General features: G+C 38.5%; 4 protein-coding genes across 4 annotated transcripts; 2 read left to right on the top strand and 2 right to left on the bottom strand. All coding sequences in view use genetic code 11, as the record gives it.

Annotated features, from left to right (window-relative positions):
• Positions 1-1,093: 1,093 nt before the first annotated feature.
• On the top strand, positions 1,094-3,834 carry EGR_07824 (Epithelial splicing regulatory protein; the record flags this gene model as incomplete). The annotated part of the gene is made up of 4 exons (XM_024497073.1): positions 1,094-1,321; positions 1,576-1,956; positions 3,204-3,624; positions 3,779-3,834. The coding sequence occupies 4 exons, from the start codon at positions 1,094-1,096 to the stop codon at positions 3,832-3,834; spliced, it is 1,086 nt and encodes a 361-aa protein (XP_024348484.1).
• Positions 3,835-4,957: 1,123 nt separating this feature from the next.
• On the bottom strand, positions 4,958-7,609 carry EGR_07823 (hypothetical protein; the record flags this gene model as incomplete). Its single annotated transcript, XM_024497072.1, has 9 exons — positions 4,958-5,026; positions 5,063-5,137; positions 5,210-5,329; positions 5,426-5,512; positions 5,652-5,765; positions 6,130-6,327; positions 6,505-6,668; positions 7,108-7,177; positions 7,586-7,609. The coding sequence occupies 9 exons, from the start codon at positions 7,607-7,609 to the stop codon at positions 4,958-4,960; spliced, it is 921 nt and encodes a 306-aa protein (XP_024348483.1).
• Positions 7,610-9,353: 1,744 nt separating this feature from the next.
• On the bottom strand, positions 9,354-10,555 carry EGR_07822 (Twist-related protein; the record flags this gene model as incomplete). Its single annotated transcript, XM_024497071.1, has 3 exons — positions 9,354-9,618; positions 9,854-10,076; positions 10,276-10,555. The coding sequence occupies 3 exons, from the start codon at positions 10,553-10,555 to the stop codon at positions 9,354-9,356; spliced, it is 768 nt and encodes a 255-aa protein (XP_024348482.1).
• Positions 10,556-16,991: 6,436 nt separating this feature from the next.
• On the top strand, positions 16,992-19,996 carry EGR_07821 (hypothetical protein; the record flags this gene model as incomplete). Its single annotated transcript, XM_024497070.1, is given in 11 exon segments — positions 16,992-17,033; positions 17,068-17,205; positions 17,239-17,287; positions 17,324-17,493; positions 17,529-17,600; positions 19,161-19,225; positions 19,285-19,383; positions 19,427-19,495; positions 19,509-19,627; positions 19,655-19,807; positions 19,878-19,996. 11 exon segments carry the CDS (start codon positions 16,992-16,994, stop codon positions 19,994-19,996), a joined length of 1,095 nt encoding a protein of 364 aa, XP_024348481.1.
• Between the last annotated feature and the right edge of the window lie 425 nt (positions 19,997-20,421).

Genomic DNA, 20,421 nt, shown 5'->3' with positions numbered 1-20,421 from the left:
GATCTTAGAACTGCTTGCAAAATTACATCTTATATAGCACAAAAAGTTAAATACACATGGAGTTTAACTGACAGCTATGATACAGCTATAGTCGGCAGTTTAATAACTCTCTGATCTAGTATCTAAATGCCATGAAATCAAACACCGCTGATGAATGCCTACAGATGAGACTACGATGTCCGTTTCAGCTACGCATGTTAGTTAATTATACGTGCATATCAGCGCCAAATTTCCACTCCTTGCTAGTCGGATAGAAGTTAGTTTTACCAAAAAATGCAAATTATTTCTGAATTGGTGCAGCTGTGTCAGGCATGAGGATGAAAAGACAGGTATTAAAGAATATAGCTCAATTAATCTAGGAAGGCATGATATTCCCAACAAAAAGTGCCTTGAAATGAAAAGTGTAACTGGTCTGGCTTTTTTCAGCATCCAGAATTTATTTTCATTTTCATTGAAGGAGGAGAGGCGTAAAATATGTCCACATCTGGGATGAAGGTGAGCGTTGGTACGGCAAAAAGCTGATTTTTTGAGCTGCGGTCGGGTTATGCGTGCAACTGTGTGCAACTGTTTTACCCTTCTTCAAATTATCTCATCAAGTCTACCATGAGTAGTATAAACCAACTAGTGAGTAACAATTCGTTGGCCTCTTCTCTAGTCGGCAAAATTAAAGGAAAATAAATGGCTGATTGGAATCCATGAATTTGAGTTATAGAAGGTGCCAAAATATACGTAAATGTTTCGATCTAAAACAGGGCGACACAACATGGCAGTTTATCTTAAAACAAGATGAATGAATTTTCAGCCAGTAAGAAGTTACTTTATGTAACAAAGTTAATATTTGTAGAAAAACTACATAAACATTATACTAACAGTAGGAAATTATGCTGTCTTATTTAGTAAATTACACAAATCATAAATATTTCGAATTAAGTTGAAAATAATTTTTCGCAATGATTTCTCAACACAGCTACTTTGAGCACTTCTGGTTACTGGGAGGCTTCGTAGATTCTGCCGGGAAAGGGTTTCTTGGACTGAGATTTTTCAAACATTTCGCTCCGAACAATTTGTCAATTTATCTTAAACTTGCACTTTCATGTTGCACCCTTTGAAGATCGCCTTTTTTGCAAAAACCGACTGCCAAGTTCAATTCGATAGGGAGGGCATCCTCTTTGTCAACCGCAAGGACGGTCGAGCCACCGGTGACGCATTTGTCATGTTTGCAACAGACGCGGCAGCGGAAAGAGCCCTCAAAAATCACCGTCAGCACATTGGAAACCGATATATTGAATTGTTTAGGTCCACACCTGCTGAGGTCAATCAGGTTAGTCGATGACTTTAGAACCCCCAATAGCTTACTTGGAATTATTTTATTCATCATCGCCATAACTTAGCCAGCATGCTTGTCTGAGCTGAATTATACTTCCAAAATGAGGAGCGAAACATCAGGATATGAACCATGATTTCATAATGCTACACTCACTATTCCTCTCCAGCTATTTTAGATCTAAGAAGCGATTTGGATGTTACATTCAAACTTTTCAAGCAGCTAGGTTTAGACTCCACCCCTATTCACAGGTCATGAATGCGGTTCTGAAGCAGTCAACGGATATCTTCCCCCGGGTCTGGCCTTCAGCATACGACCAAGATTCATTCCTTTCACAGACTGGACCTCTCTTAGAAATTCAGAATCCATCCGTGTTTACAAGTGCTCCAAAAGGCCTACTTATACCAAGTCCCACTTTCACAATGCCTCTACTGAATATCCCACCAATGGCTTTGACCACATTAACTTCTCTTGGTGGTTTTCCGCCAGAAGCTTCAAATCTATGGGCGAGTCATCTGATGAGAATGAAAGGCATGCCTCCGGGAACAACAGTCAATGACATCTTGAACTTTTTGGGCGTCTACTGGCAGGCCGTCAATCTGCATGGAATCCATCTAATCTATACTGCTACGGTAACGATCTTGCCTAAGCACAAATACAAAATTTAACGTTCGGTGCAAATGTAAATGGTAAAGGATTTAACAGGATAAGTTTGGATCTAACAGGTGCAATTAATTACTATCGTTCAAAGCATCTTCATGCAATACACTATAAATATTATGCCAAAAGAAAAGTGAAATAGGTGGAACTTAAATCGTGATGATCGCTTAATCATGCTTCGGTTGAAATTTCAAAACAGATGGATTTCGACTGGTCACAGATACTAACATAAATGATTTTGGGAGGATGACCGTAGCTAAAACAGTAGCAAGCTTGCGAAGCGCCCCGAGCCTTCCAAGTTATACTATTAGGGAAAAAAGATTATGTATTAACTTGCCAGAGAAACGAGAGGCTGTAGACTCTTCTGTTTCTACCGTAGGAAGTCTTTCTGAGAAGTGTTATCAGCTGCTAGACGATATAGAAGTTACTACTGGTTGATTCACATCCTATGCAAGGCAGACTTGATTAAAGGTGCCATTTGAGATGTGGCACTAGAAACTAGATGGCGCTCTTTAGCTACCGCATTCTGTAGCGACCATTTTTCATGGGAATGTTTGCCTAAAACTAAAATTAGGGAAAGGAAAAATAGCACCCCATTGGACTATTATAGGAGTTGTTTCGTTCGATGAAACAGTAAGCCTTTCCTTGAGGCTAGTCACAATTCATTGAATTCTGGTTTCGTTCCATGGAAGATTATTGTGTAAGATTGGAAATTGTGCTCTTCTAACCCCTTTCCTTTTTGGTAAACAGTTGGCAAAACAAAGCTGTTTTAACTTTGATAGGCCCGGCTTAGGATGTTACCAATGTGGATTTCTGGGTCTTCCCTAGAGTTTCCTCATAAACTAATAAGAAGCGTAACTTATTATTTACTAAAAGAAGAACTAGAAGGGTATAGGCATGGTCAAAGGGTTAAGCCGACGCAGGAACCGAAGAGCGCGGGCAGTCGAATGCAAACTGAAACAAATATCGAATTGCTGCACTTTTTAAAGGATTATCCTACTGTTAAATTGAATCTATTAACTATAACACAGTGGACTGGGCCAAAAGTAATTAGTAAAATAAAAAATGGGCCTGAATAATTTCCTTTATATTTGTTAATGCACAATACAATTTGGCATATTATTAAATGTCTAAATATTTGCATATTTTTAGAAGTATAAGTATCCATCTATATTTACACATTCAGAAATCAGCCTTTCTGTTTGACATTTGCATAAAGGGCGAGCCATCTGGAGAAGCCTTCGTGCGCTTTATATCAGAGCAGGCTGTTCAAATGGTGATGGCGAACAAGCAGGGTCACGCCATCACCAACACCGCAACAGGTGCTCAAACAAAAGTTGAACTTTCGCGTGCGACGTCAGCGGAGATTTTAGACTTCGTCAGCTACCCGGTCTCGCAGCCAACCTTGAATTGGAGCAATAGCGCCGGCTTCGGTGCCCCCGTGAATTCCTACCACCTCTTTCCTGGCTCTGCTGCCCTCTGCACACCTCTTTTGATGCAACTGCAAGGCGTCACTCCTTCCACTGCACCAGAAGTATTCACGAGCATTCAAAAAGCCGGCTTTACATTAGCCGCACCTCAGACTACCTCTACCATCAACGTCGACACGGATATTCTCTGTCAGTCAGGCATTCGAGCAGGTGTAGAGCACTTTAATAGCTGTGACATATTTAAGTGGGGTATCCAAATTAGGAACTTTGTAAAATTGTAGAAATTACTCAGTATTACTTCAAGTGTATATGTTGCAATTTAACGGCAAATGTGTTCAGATTAGTTTTCATTTACAAATGTTAGGATACGTGTTGCAACGCCGAGAAAGGAGCGTTAACATGTCGAATTCCAATTTTTAGGATCATCAACGTAAAGGCTGATATGGGATCTTCGGCTCGACGGGATAAATTATTCAAAAGCACTACCTAAACGTACTATTCACTAATTTGTGGTCAATTTCTTTCCAACACCTTATTCGCGTACCTTTCTTGAACATTAATTTATTTCCTCTTTAGATATTCTTTAAAAACATTTACTACCCAAATTACACCGTTTGAATATTATTACAAATAATTTATCACATGAATGAATTGACTGCTATGGACAATTCTTACATTTATATTTCTTCATTTCGCTTTCAATTTTGATGTTTTTATTAACAAATTAAATGTAGATAGCAGAAAAAGCCACCCTTATTTTGCTTTACTTTTTTGTCATTCTGTTGCAATCTGTTGAATCTGAGCTTTATGCAAGAGTACTACAATAATTTCGATGTAATTGGGAACCACAGTGCAAAATAGGTCCGTAAATACCTACTAACAGATAACATAAGTAGCGCCTTGATTGATACACACAGTAAACTTTCCCACACCTAAAAAGTAAGTAGCAGACTTGGTTATATAACACATTTTTTCTTCTCTGCCACTAATACTAAATGAATATGGAAAGTCCAAGGAGCATCGTTGATAAAACAAAGCAAAGGAAAATCTAAGGCCAAAAATGCGACTTTCACTTCGATGCTTCGCTCAAGCTAGAAACATTGTGTTCCCTGACTGCGTTTTAAGATAAGGCAGCGTTGGCAATGTGTTGTATAACGCTTATCCACTCAAAAAAAGTCTCCAGAGAAAAATCAACCCCATACTGCGCAAATGCATCAGCTGTTCAGTATACTAGCCGAAAATTTTCTTAAAATTTACTTGTTTATGGCAAAATTGCTTGTCCCTGACATATGTCAGCTTTGTGCACTGTGTTCTGCATATACGTTGATTCAATTTTGATAAAATTAGAAACCGTCCATATTTGTATACTAACACTTTTATTTTACGATGAAAGCAGTTTTACAAATCAATTTTCCCTTGACTTTCTAAAAATGGAACAATATATTGTTTTAGCAACATAGCTGACCATTTAAGATCGGTAAAGAAACCTCTTACCAAACATTTTTATTTCTCTTGTCATCATTAGTGGAAAAAGCTGAACTTTTCAATTTTTTAGCTCTTCGAGCTGTTCTTTTCCCTCTTGAATAGATGCCTCTAACTCAGCCACACGACGCTAGAAAGTGTATATTTTTACCCCTTTTTCGCTCACCTTTATTTTACTTTTTATGTCCATGTCATCTTTGATTCCTTTCTCTCGCTGTTTAAGGGAGTCAGCTTCTATATCCTAAGAATTATTTGTATTATTCTTTTGCGAATTTGATTGAATGGTCAGTAGAAACTTTTTCTTGAAACCAACCAGTCGCATTTGCTGAAGCATGTCCAAGCGCTTCTGCATCTCCAGTTGCCACTTTGGTATTTCCTGAATGTACTCCGTATCTTTTCTTATATCTTCTAAGATCTCATGAAATTTTTCGTGCTGATTTAAAAAAAAACCATATGTGATTCAAAGTGACTCCGAAAAATCATTTGTAAAAACACATTAGATGCACATAAACATCTTATGGTTCTTTACCTCCGAGGAGACGGCATCGAAATTGGAACTCAAAAGTTGCGCCATTGGATCCCGTCTGTCGGTCAAAAGATCCCTCACCTTTTCTCTCTCTGGATAAAAAGAATTTAGGACTGGGAATAACGCAGAGTTTTAAACCAACTCATGGAAGTTAAGGCTAGTTGTTTGAAATGGAGTCTTAAGAAGTAAGAAATCACATGCCCATTTTTGATGAAGCTGTTTCGTTTACTTCTTTAATTTCCTCCTCATTTAGCCCAAGCTTAGACAACTCCTGGTCACTAGCCAAATCAGTAGTGTCCACATTTTCCACCAACACTGCATCACCAGACCATGCAGATCGTGCCTTAAAAGCAAAATACTAAATAAACCGACAGTACACTGACCTTTTGGTCCATCAAAGCTATTTATGCTAAACTACTGTCTTATATATTTGCCAAAGCTAACAATTAACCTTAAATTAAAGTAAACTGCACAGATTATCTTGCAATAACCATAAAATTACTGTTTCATTAAAGAAATTCAAATAAATTCCGTCTTGGCTGACTTGATGAATTTAATAAGAACTTAATTTCCTAGGAAAAAGTTAATACTTAGAGTAGGTAAATATTCAAAAAGACCACTTTTAAATTAATGTATAGAAATTAATGCTCGAAAGATTTCCAAACACAGTATATCAATTCGAAAAGGTTTTAAATGGTAGAACACACATTCAAATAATCATCCATTGTTAAGCCCATCTTGTTCATGGCTGATTCCAATTGTTCCTGGTACGTAGTGTGGGTGGGGGCATTAGTGAGATCGCCGGTTTCGCCGACATTCTTTGTAATAGCTTCACTTTCAGGTTTCAATGCTTCGAATGACTTTAAAAAATCCCCAAATGACCTTTCTTTAGCTAAAAATTCTCCCTTTAAATATGGATTAGTTTTGAAAGTTTAAAAGTATAACTTAAACAATCAAAAGAATTTGGTCATGCATAAATACATTTTAGAGCGAATTTGCAAACAAACTGGTGTGGCAACACAATGTGATTGATAATAGCATCTTGGATACATTTTTGAAGAGAAAGGCGGTTCACTGCTTACACGTACATCACGGAGTTCTACCTTTTCATTTGGATTAGTTTCGTTATTTACACTGGACTCTGTAGGATTCACCATTTGAATGATTTTAGTAGTCACTAAAATGAGGACGGGTGGAGGACAAAGGTCATCATGACATTGTAGTAGACCTGAATTATACTTTAAAACTGAATCGCGGTAATGTCACTGGTTTCCTATAATAATGCAAAGCGAATTGCTGAAGCACATATTTAGACACACGTGCTTTAACAGCAAAAAAGATCTGTGGAAATTGTTTAACCTCAGTCATGAAAAAATTATTTAATAAGACCGAACCGCATCAAGTACTTTTCTTAGAGCTTACAGATGAATTACTGATTAATTTGTCAGTAGGTAGGCAAAAAAATAGCTACATTGGCTTAATGCGTGTAAAATATTTAGAGCCTTTTTTATGCTCAAGGAACGCATTGAAATTGCATATACTGGCAAATCAATAAAATATAGGGTGGCTGAGGCATAAATTTTAAATCTAAACTTATGTCAACTATTCGAATCGCGTTAGGAATATGCTTAAAATGACTGACGCTGTTAAATTCTAAATCTCTTATTTGTAATAAGTGTTTTTACCTTGTATAAAGGATTCTAAAAATGACGAGATTTGAAATATGCTTTTACAGAGAGCACTATCCACAAGTACCTACCTCGGCAGTGTATTGGTGCGGCAAACGTTCAAATTTTCACATTTATAGATTATTTGGTTTTTATGTTGACATCTTTGAAGGAAATTGGGATAATATAAATGGTTACATCGCCACAAAATACTCATCTAAGAAGTTGTTTGTAAAAAAAGCAGAAGTTGATTTTTGAATTGATGTTGACTCAATGACAACAATTAAACCAATTGAAAAAATTTTTTAGTAAAACGGACATTTTAATCGCTTTCAAATGGGGCAAGTTGAAAAGGCAGCATAGATTTTTTTCTAAAAAAGAACCTTTAACAGGCAAAATCTATCCGTCTGAAAATCTGTTTCTGTGGTTGTTAGTCCATCGAGTGTCCGATTGATTAAGAAGACCTAAGGTGTTAAAAAGGAATGCGTTTAATTACCCCTTCATCCACATTGTTATACATAAGCCTAAATGCTTTAAAACAAGAATTTATTCTTGTGCACTGATACTTCATTACCTAAGGGATACAGTGGGATTTGGGAATGACGACTATGAGATAGGGTTCTGGTCACTTTAAATAGACTTGTATAGTTTACTAATTATCTTATCCAACTGCAAAATAGGTAATCTTTGAAAAATCTCCGTGTAGTTTCACGTATTTACATAGACAATCTTTAATTGGCCGCCTTGGCAACCCAGTTTAAATAATGGTGAAGCCGTTTAACATGATGAAAATAGGAAAACTTACTAATTAAAAAGAGCGCTTCATTTAGGCAGGCGCAATATTCCCTCTGTTTACATGGTTGCAGATTCTTACGGCATTTGGTGGATGAAGAGAATTTAGATGGAGATGATACTAAAGGGCTGTGTTTAGAGTTTCTTTCATGAAAACGATCTCCATCCGTGATAGCGGTCTTGGAAACAATGAAAGAAGCCCATTAATCAGTCGTTACTGTAATTTTGAGTTTAAACAGCTTTCTTAATAGTTTTTAAAAAAATCAACCATAAAACTTAAGAAAAACTGGTATAAAATAAATGTGGGCATAAAAGCGCCGAAATTTTGGAAGCAAAGTCCAGTGTGCCGTTTTAGTGTGCCTGGTACATTTTGTGTAGAATACTAACAGCCAAATGTGTGACATTGTAAAGCAACAGCATCGGACAACTTTACTCTTAAGCCAAAATCCTCATTTATAGCCTACATAAACAATTTTTCGTATTTTAAATTACGTGTAAGTCAGAGAGAAGCAGGAGATTCGATTGTGCTTACACAAAATAAGCGATCATAATTACCTGAAATTCTTTATTATCCACTGACGGAGTAACATCAACTTGTAGGCCGCGTTTCTAAGTTCTCAACTCATTTCCCTTTCTTGCTTCTACGGTATCATCAATCTCTCCAATAGAAGTCTGTGTTTTCCTACCAGCAGAGTACTTTCTTCTTAACGGTGCTGCTCGCTCCCATGACGCCTAAGTTGTTGAGGTAAGGTCTGTTATCTTTGCGTAAAATCTTTAGACAAAGGGCAGCCTATTATTCAGTTTTTTTTAGGAAAAATCAGGGCACAAAGAGTACAAACAGTTGTCTTGACTGCTCTCAATCTATTGGTTCAAAACTTAGGACAGTAAGGTACTATTCACCTCAAATAAATGAGAAAATTTTACTCACATTGTTTGTTGGCTTTCCAAGTACCGAAAAATCTGCTCACAATTTGCAGCTGAACGAATCAAAGGCAACATTAACTACATTTAGGCTTAAGCACATAAAAATGGTAAAATTTATTTCCTCTTAGAGTCTAATGCTACACCCGTGTTTGGAATCTCGATTTGAAAATGCATTAAATGCAATAAAAGCTCACAATTTCGAAGTTTATGATTTTTAAGAACCGAATAAATGCATAAGACGGGTTGTTAGATAGAGGAAGCATGATTAAGTCCGAGAAAGTCAAAGCAATTTAGTTTCTAAAGTTGGTACTTTTAATTTATGTGAACTAAAGACTGTTTAGTTGAAGATTTAAAAATCCCTGAACTTAACGCCCTACCATTCATTGCTAAAATATTTTAAAATGCTACAACAATTGAAAATTATGCAAGAAGTCGATAATAATTGAGGTTTGACAATTCGTTTTAAAGCAATACAAACTTAAATACAACAGAAAGAGAAACATTTAATAATGGGAGTATATTTTCCTTTTGGCAAATTTTACAATACGTCATTCGTCTTTCTCTCTCCAGAGGGACAGAGCCTGACTAAACCTCACGCTGTGAGCTTCTCGGGGAGCCCCGGCATTTGAGTAGGCGCCTCTACTAATGGTGGCTGATGTCAAAGGCAATTCTCCCTCCTTCTCCCATCCACTTGCTGAGCCTTTGCGTAGCAGTGGAGATTGTGAGACTTCTGTGGACATGTCAAGTTCTGCTGGATGGGGGTCACGGGAATGATGTGAATCTTTGAGAAGGTTTGACAGAAAGTTGATGTATCTAGAAGGAGGACAAAGTGATTGGATTTGACGATAACATCAATTGTATTTAAAATTAGACTACCTTGTGAGGGCATATTTTTGGCCAAGAGATTGCTTTTAGCTTATCTCCGAAGTGTATGTAAGTAATTTAGACGCAGGCAGCCACACAAAGTAGGCAAATTATTTCACTGTAGATGGCCACATACAAATTGTATTTTATGCTCTATTTTCGCGCACAACCTACAAGAACCTACTGCGTTGCTAGACGAAGCGTCTGAATTTTGCTGAGTTTGTCTGAGGGCAAAGTGGGAATAATGTGTCGAAGTTCAGCGAATGCCTTATTCAACGACTGTGTTCTTTGGCGCTCACGAACGTTTGCAAGAAAGCGTTGGGTTATTGTGTCCTCATGGTTTGCCTTAACTTTAGGTGGTCTTGACAGCAGGTAGCTGGAATATACATGGTCGTCTGAGAGAATCTCTGAAATCGAAAAATAAAATTGTTATAGGTCTGAGGTTGACCTATCGTTTACCCCTATTTACCCGCTCAATCAGATGAATACCCCCATTTTTTCTAAAAGTTGATTCGTTAGGACTCACATCTACATGTTTTGCTTAAAACAACTTTCTGGGAAGCAAACAACTATCCAATTTGGCAAAACTTACAACAAAATACTCACCGTCAGAGCAACTGGTCGTAAATGGATACTGCAACTTGCCACCCACATGCTCATCACAGTTGCTGGAAAAGTACTTGGGGAAGGCCTCACTTCTAATCCACTCTTCGTTGTTAGCCTCGGCTGTAGAGGTCCGCAGACAATCGTAGTACATTGCTGATGTTGTTTGAAAAGTGTCCATATTCCCGTCTTGGCCTGGGGGTGCTAACTTATCCCCCAGTTGGCGTGTTCCGATTGGTGGAATTTGGGGACGATGCGCAGTTTGTGTGGCCTGGGCGGTCATTCCGTTATCCCTCCCCTCTTCCCTCACACCTTGGTACAAGCGATGAAGTTTGGTCAGAAAAAAAAATTTACAAATAATAAGTTTGTGAAGCTGTACAAGAGCTGATGTGAGAAAAGCTTCATGAATTAGAAATGGATGGTAAAATGATGACAGGTATTGAAACGAAAATTTGAAGTTATTTTTACCAGCACTTTATCAGTTGTGTTGAAATGAAGTCAAAAGCTATGCTGCTTTTTTCTAATTTGCTGATTTGACTCGGTCCAATTGAAGCTACTTTTATAACATAACAAGTTATCAGTCAACTAAAGTTTAGATGAGGAGAAGAATGCTATTATGAATGAATTTGCTTATTAACAAGAAATTAGCCAAAAACATTTTTTATACTATCTGCTGAAAATGTTGTCCTACGGTTATAATTAAATTCAACAGGAAAATGTTCAGCCAGGTAAATAGTTATTCACAAAAATGAACACAGACAATTTTGAACTAAATTTAGTAGGTCTAAAGTATGTACTTCCACCCTCAGCCTTTGTTACTATGGCAAAGGTGGATTGATTAGGTAGAGGCATTCTCTACCGCTGACACTATGACCCTGGTCAAGGTAATCAGGCTTCTGCTTGCTTAAAGTACACTTCCCCCTCGGGGATGGATGACTTCCAAGGCTCGTAATCACTAAGGCCTTCTCGTTCAAGTGGTGCATTCAAATAAACACCAAAGAATCTATGCATGTTGAACTCCTAAATAACATACACATTCCAGTGTTGCTTGCTGTAACTCAAAGAATTTTTATGATCTCAGGAGATTCAATTTTACAATTGTGGTGGATGATCGAAACAGTGTTAAGTGTGGCGACTTGTAAATCATGGAAGGACATCAGTATAGGCGTTCACTTTGTTGTACTGTCATGCGTTTCCCTTATTGCATCTCCAAATTAAATGCCGGATGCGTTGGCGGTTCCTCAAGCATGTCTGCTTTATAAACCCAACTTAGCTCTGTTCCACATCTGTGGCTGCAGAGGCAACTTCTGCAGTTTCGCCTTCTACCTACCACTTGAAATGGGTGAGTGCTATTAGTATCCAACATCTGGCCGTCTGGAAGTGGTTGAAATTATTTGGTTTGGCTGATAAATCACGTAAATGAGAGGTCTTCTGCTTTCTGTTGGTAATAATCCAATGTCAGGTGTTGCTATTGAGCAAAATGAATCGGAATTAACGTGAGCAAAATTTTTAGTAACATCAAATGAGTGAGTGGTGAAGACACCCTTCCATTAGACCCTACATCGTGCAGGAAGAAATGCCAATAAACCTTAAAGCTTATCAATTTGAAGTTCCCAATTTTCTAACTTCTTCACTTCTTCCACCTTGTGCTAACCCACTATTTTTGATGTGTTTGCTGACTGACGGACAGACCTGCCATGAGAAATGTCTTTTGCCTTGTAGTTTTCGTTAAGAGAAGGAAAATATCACTGGCTGTCCCCAAATGGCTCATCATTATCACCATCCCGTCACCGCACTATTCGCCTGCACTTACCTCCTAACTCACTAACCCACCAACCCAAGCGCATTCCACTCCACTTCCCGCCACATTTCACTCCACCCACTTCACCCTCCCACACCTCTAAAGTACCCATTGTGTGTGCATGTGTGTGGGATGAATCGCAGATTCAATCATTCATTGCCAATTATTTACTTGCTGGGACCCATCTTATATGTAAATAACTCAATACCACTGGAAGGTGCTCAACAAAGTGTTCCACATCAGAAGCCACCAAGAATAAGTCAAGAGAGGGTAGGTCTCCTGTGAGACATCTCGAAATCTCAAATCATCACATAATTGACGGTGGAAAGCCCTCATACTGCATGTTAGGATCTGATGCGTTCAAAGAACTATACTGCCTCATCCTCATCCTCCGCATCTCACCGACATGTGGCCCATGTGACGATTTCACCTCTCCTTGGTCCCAGACAATCATCTGAGCGCATGTGTTTGCCTACAGAAACAAAAAGCTTTATTGAAGCGGATCGGTAAACTTTTGTTTCACTGTGGAAGGATTATAGATTTTGATAATAATTACTTTGGTGAGTGAAGCACTTTAAATAAATCTCCAAAATTATTTTATTATTATCCTACAATGCTGCAACCCCACTTGATGATGTATTTGGAGAAATGTGCTCGATATATATTTACGTTCTTACTGATACTCCACTTAACTACTTATATATTTGGGCATATATAGTGTTTGTTATCACGATAATTTCTCCCTGAAGCGCGATGATGATATGAAAAGTTTCAACTAATTGGTGTTTAACACCAAAGCAATGCACCTTGAAACTTTTCATGTGCCCCATGTACACGCACACCCACAGATGCCACTGCTTCCAGTGGTAAGTGGTACATCATTCGATGGGTCAGTATCCGCGCCGTAAGGATACATTCATCCGATTGATTAGAGCCTCTTTGTAGCGCGATCGTTTGTCTGTTCGGACAAAGGCATATCGATGCTTCTTGTGAGGAGGTCGGAGGCGTCTAAAATACCGCACCACGTGCCTGGCCCAGATGGGACCCCCGTGCTTGCAAAAACGGGCGCCACTTGATCCCCTTTCCTTCAGCCTTTCCTCCCACGAAAACACGTAGCACACGTGTGCATGGCCGAGTTTGGGCAAATTAAGTGCAAGCAGGTGTGGTGTGCGACGGGGAGATGGACATTCGTTACAGAGCAAGGCAACTTCATCTTCTTTCCGCTACTTCTGCCTCCTCTTTCGCCTCACAGCCTCGATTTACTGCCTTGCAAGTTGCTGAAACTTTGTAGTCCCCAACGCTAGATGTAGTAGTCGGTTATTTACAGAGACTGCCCCCATTTCCTCTTTCCATTTTAAACGTTGTAGTAAAGCAGTAAATGTTTTAACTCATATATTCTAAACGATGCAATTAACTACATTATTTAAATGAGTAGCAGAAGGTAAATGTTAAAAATACCGTAGCCACAGTGGTATTGTTCTTCATCACAAAGACACCTTTTGGAATAATTAAATGTCCATGGGTTTGCATTTGTCCATGCAAGTGCATAGAAGGTAATTTTAAAGGTCCATCAATGTAGATGCCCTTAAATGCACTTTAAAACAAGTTGAATCAAGAAAATTATCTCTTAGTAGAAACCAATTCTAGCAAGACCCTAATGTTTTGTACATTTTAATGTGCTGCTTCGTTCCAACACTAAACGGACTTGTTAGTACACCCTTGAAGGGACTAACAGCCCTATCATAAATATTTGGTGAAATGGAACTATGAGTGACAATTGTGTTGGCATAGTTATGCCTCCCCAGTTTTTCACTGATTTCTTATGTTTTGATCACTGCACGGGACATGTCATCAGGGAAATAAGGAGATAAGGATGATGATGATGAGCCTGAGAAAGAGACTGAGGCAGTATCGGCGTCCCATCGTCTCATACCATAAAGTGCAGTACAAGAGCTTTCCACCATCAATTTTTGTGATGGCATGAGATTTCGCTTTGTTACACAAGAATGCTACCATCTCCAGACTCACTGACTGGCCTGGAAGTCTTTTGAAGTGGGATATTTTGTTCCACACCTTCCAGTTGCATTGAATTATCTAAATGAGTTAGGTCTCAGTAAGAAAAACTTAGCAACGGATGATTGGTTCTGAAATTTATCACACACACGCAGACAGCCTAGTTTTCCTGAGGATGGGTGGAATGAGGCGGAAGAGAGTGGACTGTAGTTGGCATGGTGAATTAATAGAAAGGTGAGTTAGTGAGTTGGTAGGGAAGCGTAGTGAAGCCATGCAGTAACGGGATGGTGGGGTGGTGGGATGATGATGAATCGTTTGTGGACAACTGATGACATGGTTGCTCGCGTGACAAAAGCTGCAATATAAAAGGCATTTCTCATCACAGATCAGTTTGTCAGTCAGAAAATGCATTGAAAATATTGAGTTGGTGAAGGGTGGAAGAAATGCAGTAGAACAACGAATTGACAGGCTCTGAAGATAATTGGGATTTCGTGCTATACGATGCAGGTATAAAGGAAGTGTTTCATTGTCACTCACTTATTTGATGTAGTTAAAGTGGTTTCTCACCATAATCTCGAAACATTTTACGCAACAGAAACACTCTATGTTGGAGTATTATCGTCAGGAAATAGAAGGCTTTCTCTCAATAACGTGATTCATCTACCTTTGAGTGAATCATCATCATTGGAATCAAACCATCCCAATCACTTCAAGACGGTTAGACGATGGGTGCTGGTAGCACAAGCCCAAGTCAAGTAGTGTGGAGGAAGGGAATGTCAAGGAGAAGCCTCTACAGTGGCAGCTATGAAACCGATTTAAGCTGGATTCGAGAAGCAGACAGGCTTAAATCACTGCTAACGCCACAAAATAAGAAAAAATGTATAACAGATTAGGATGTAATGAATGGAGAGACGACCAATGTCAGTCCACGCTTAGCGACGCATGCAGGGTCGTTTAAGAAGTCGCCACAAATTGCACCCATTCATTATGGTGATGCCTACTAAGCACCACACCAACTTTTCGATCGCAAATAGCACTCTTCTGTTCCAAATTTAATAAACAATAACTAGTCCATTTGAGACAGGTTTAACGGTGATCGGCTTGCCTTTGCATTCGTATTAGATACACTGAGGCAATTTACCACCCTTGAATGATTTATGGAACTGCAGCACTTCCCTCCAAATAGCACGTGTCCATTATTACGTGCAGGAATGAATTTTTGATGAATAAAGTTGTTTTTGAATGAAATCTCGTTAATAAGCCAAACCAATTTCCAATCTTACTGAATAGCCGTAGCTCGTTTTGACTATCTCATCTTGTGGCGAATAGGATCACAAGATTGATAGCCTCTCTAAGTGTCCAATGGTTTGAGGGGGGAGGGAATCTATTGGTGGACTGGATCCGTATTGGCCCTTCCGTGGGTGGTCCCCGAACAATCGTTTTGGCTTTCTAATTTACGACTGATACCACAGAAAAATGGGACAAATCTAGCCAACTCTCCGGCTTATCTTTGTTATTCAAATTTTTGACGAAAATGCTGCTGTTTTAAGTGTTCATCCTAAGTTTAATTTGAATGCCAGTAATTAATTTCGCACATCTTTGGATGAAGTATTCTATTCTGCCTATGGCTAAAAAAATTAAATTTACACACAGAGGCACATTCAATAGGCATTTAATTGTTCATTCATTTAATTATGCTATACTGATTCATTAGACCTAAAGTTTAAGTGAAAGACTTGATACTCCACGCTATACCCGCTGGATCTCGCCAGTATGGCATTTAACAAAGGCGAATTATAGGACTTGAGAAATCCAACTGCATCGGGAATAGCTATTCCTAAATCCTTAGCACGACTTCACTTACAATGTTTGAGTGTTTGTTTTCATTAATTTAATTGTCTAATGTATCATCAGTGAACTCTACACTTGATAAGTTAATTACACAAAAAATCCTTTATTAATATCTATTCATAAAGAAGCGCATGACTGCAAAATTGTGAATCTATTCACTGGAACCTGTGATAAATAAGAATGTTCAATTGAATTTCATTTTTGTTGCCGTAAGTTATTAGAAGCGCTGCACAATGCATCGGCAGTTTAAAAGGTTACTACTAAATGTAATACGATGGTGGTTTATCCCTCGGTATTAGTGAGGCCCCACTTTTGAATTAGCCTTCTTGTGCCGTGCTGGGCAGTCTGGCCTTTGGGCCATGCCAGTATCCCAGACACCTTCTCAGTGCTAAATACGTATTCTGCCCGAGTGTTGCGTCTTCTTTCGTCTTCAGGGAAGTCTTGAGACGCTACATAATAGTTTGAAAGTCCCGCGAGAATGATATAAAATTTTCCTGAAACAGATTCTTAGTATTATTAGGTGTATTTGGGGTGATAATATGAGTCTGGGGAAGCCGTAGGTCCACAACTTTGTAACTGTGTTATCAGTGCAAGGGCGTGTTTAAGAGTAAGGTAAGTGAACTTTGTAAGGAAATGTTGGTTTGGTCCTGAACCTTGTTATAAACTCTGATAGTAAGTTATGCGCGCTACATACTGAATTAATTTCAAAACTTTATTATTAGGGTTAAAAAAGACCATTAATTTAGTCCAGTAACCGTCTTTTAATATGGACACGGTCCTCAGAGGTATTTTTCACCACATCAGATTTCGAAATTTTCATTTGTACATTGAACCTGATGGTGAATTAGAAGCGTTACGGGTCGAATATGGCTCCTAAGTAAGTAAACTGCAAAAGCAATTTTGGTTAAATTGTTTAATGAACAAAAGTTGTCGTGAATTATCATGTACTCTCAAGACTGGAATTGTTTTAATATGCTATAACTTATAAGGTCAGATGTGGGTGGCTTTTGGACTGGTATAACGGGGGGATTTGCTGATTGGTTTGCGATTCATTATGCCAACCTATTTGTTTGAAGGAACTCTTGTACTGAGGAAGGTATTAACTTGACTGTGCCTATGTACTCTTTAAGGTTCATTCACCTGGGACATATTTGCACAATAGAGACGATATTTTTCTGTATATAAATATTTTTGATAGCATTCACTTTACAAAGCTATCATTGCCAAATTTTCCTCTAGAAGTCCAAGAAAGCTTTTCCTTTGAGAAGGTATTTGGCTATTTTAATTGGTGATCCCTTTAGCGTTTCTTTGATACCTTTTCTCCTTACGAGTTGTGTCGGAAATTAGAGGGTTTTATTTTGTTTTCGCCTCACTAATATTCTATAGATATCCCTGTCACTATTGAACTACGACAAATGACTGAGTATTTTAATAGTGGAAAACTATTGGCCTACTTCGATGGCAATGCGCGCGACTTCTTTATGCCCTGCCCTACACTCTGCAGTACTATCGGGAATGATCGGGAATTACTAATGATACGTACAGTAGATTTCCCTGTAAGGCCTTTTCTATACAACGAAACTATTTTTAGGGTGTTTCTCCGAGAGTTGAGTTTACGACTACGACGAAGATATCTCCTGGTGCTTACTGCCCCGAGAAAATGGTACTTACCTTTTTGTTGTAATTAGGATCTAGATTCACAAAACTAAATCCTCTGACACAAAACGAAGTTGGATAAAATCTAATATTTCTTTAGGCATTCCGCATTATACCCAACCTACTTTGAATAGTATACTGAAAACCACTTCATCCAGACAGAGACCGTTGAAGAAAATTAGAACAACTAGAAGTATGAGTGGAAACCGCGTAAGTAGTTCATGGAATAAAAAGTGGTACAAAGTTTCTATCTGGACTTCCAAGCTGTACAACACAAAATTCTGTTCCTTGCATTTAAACCGGTGTGTGATCGCCTATGCCAAAACGTCTCATCTACTCCATAGACTGTTTTCTTTTTCAAAAGCGTAAAGACAAATATACTGTTTCACACGTAATGCTTTACATTAAAATGGTTACTCTGGATTTTGGGAAATAATGCCTTTAAATTATAGCTGATTTCAAAAGCCCTGTGCTTAACGAATTTCTACCGTAAACTTATGAAGGATAATCACTGTAAATGTACTTTGTTTTTTTTTTAAATTTTGATTTATTTTTAGGAAGGGAAAAGTTTGGTCAGTAACATTGGTCACACCTCAGATAGCGCCTTGTTATTGTGTATTCGGAATTTTAGAGCTTCAGGATTTACAGTAATGTCGGCACATCCGTTCATTTTTCAGACTTGAATTTGCGTTGACTTCCTATTTTTTCAACCCTCAATCGCATATTTAGTCTTTTGATTAAACCTTGCAGTCGTTTCCCATTGTTAGGCGTATTCAAAATCTTTTTTTAATTAAGAACACTCCTTGTTTAACGTAATGTTATAATACTGTTTGTGTGATGAAGGTACCCTCATTACTGTAAGTGATCTTTGGCATTTCGCGCTTTTTGTTTTCAGGAGTATGCATCGCAACGTTTATGTTCTCCGTTGCGAAATTCACTCAATCTCCCCTTATCGAGAGAAGAAAAAGAAATGCCATGTGAGTTTTTTAACTTTTCTTGGGTTTTTATCCTCAAAAATGATTCGATTATACTTTTTGGGCCATACTTATAGGACATATTAGGAATTCCAGTGGACGTGTGCACTGAATACATAAATACATGGATACAATCCACCTGCATTATGAAAGAGCTAAATACAATAGGTTGTGTTAAACTATGCATGCAAATTTGCTATCAGTTACACAATCAGCCCTGCATTGTTAATTCCCAATCTTTTAGGCACTCGATGTTCAAGTGACTGTGTGTGCGCTGTAAGTTTGTACTCAAAAAATGTCCCATTTCACAACTTGATATCCACTGCACTTTCCAGTCCTAGCTGTCAGCCTGATCTCTCAATAATGCCAACCATACAACTTCATTTGTGCTTAAGATCTCCTTGTTTCATTTCTAAGTAATAGGTCCCTTTGAACTGGTAGGTAATCTATCGCACCATAGCTGACCACTCAAGCCGCAAATTAGACTGAGTAACGTCTTTACGAGGTTAGGCCCAGGTTGATGTAATCCAGGAGTAACTGTCAAAATGAATTTTGTTTCAGTATTTAAATGTTCCTCATGATTTAAATTGTAGATGCGAAGGACAAAATCCTACTCTTCGCTTCATGATATTGACTTGAAGGCTGCCCAAGAAAGAAGGTAAAGCATATTTCCTCAAACTTTTCCCTTGTATTTATAGTATAAATCGACCCACGCAGGCTCCAAACCTCGCTCGACCATTCTGTCGTCTTTAGTTATCAAGGCCGTAACTATGGGAGGAGTCCAAGGCGCTTGTTATGCGAAATGCATCCTAGTTGGTATAGGGGTAATAGTATCTTGGTTGCTAAAGCCCTCTGTTAGTCAAAGCTGGCCTTTGTCCAGTGTTGCGTGGCAACGAATTTGTTATAGATCTGCAATGAACCACCGCAAGTATATCCTCTAGATGTAAGCGGTCATCTGACTTAAACCGGATGCGTTTCCTGACGGTAAATAAGTTTGTCTATCTACTACATTTTCTACTAACAACAATGAACTATGAATGCAGGACTTCCAAACTATTGGGTAAGTCCTTACTGAAGTCGTAGCAAGTCGAAGTAATATGGGATAAGCCGCAGAAGAGCTATGAGGCTATTGGCGTGGCCCGAAGACCGAGCTGCAGAGAGGAAGAAAAAGCCTCCACAACGGGGGTGTTCGCTAGTTTAGCACGGTTAGAAATATCAAACTCTCGAATTGTCTCCTTCTGTAGGTACGCTATTTGGATGCCTATTTGATAAATGATGGATATGTGCAAATAATTTTGTTTTATTTCTAGTGAACGCTACTGGCAGTTGTATCGCTTCTGGCAACGAGAGGTGGATAATCTTCGCAGAAGTCGCGGTTGAACCTACTCATCTTGCAGAAATACTCCTTTCTGAGATGGATATGACGTAATTATTTGTAAACCTATTTTCCGCATCCCTGCACTGATAGCCGTCATTTCGCACACATTTTGATTTTTCTATTTGTCCATTCTGGTGGTTTTGGATTTGGGATGATACTACTGTAATGTAAAGTCAAGTGGGACATAAATGGTAGCAGAAAATGGTATGAATGGTAATCAAAGCTTCTGCTTGTGTAGGAAATTTTCATTCTCATCACCATTTTGGAGTTATTTAAGCTTCATTAATGCCTTACTTTTCAATGTCTTGTAAAGTAAAGGCATCAGTAACATCCACCGATTTGATCAGACACCTCCGAAGGATGTTCTCCAACGGGAAAAGTTTCCTGTTATGATGCCAAATTCAAAATGAGAAATATTCCAGCAAAATTCCATGGACCGAATTTTACTGGTCAGACGTACGTGTCTTTGTTGGCGT

This window comes from Echinococcus granulosus (genome assembly GCF_000524195.1).
Source record: "Echinococcus granulosus chromosome Unknown EG_S00088, whole genome shotgun sequence".
In the NCBI taxonomy this organism is placed as follows: Eukaryota; Metazoa; Platyhelminthes; class Cestoda; order Cyclophyllidea; family Taeniidae; genus Echinococcus; species Echinococcus granulosus.
This window is presented reverse-complemented; position numbering and strand designations above follow the sequence as displayed.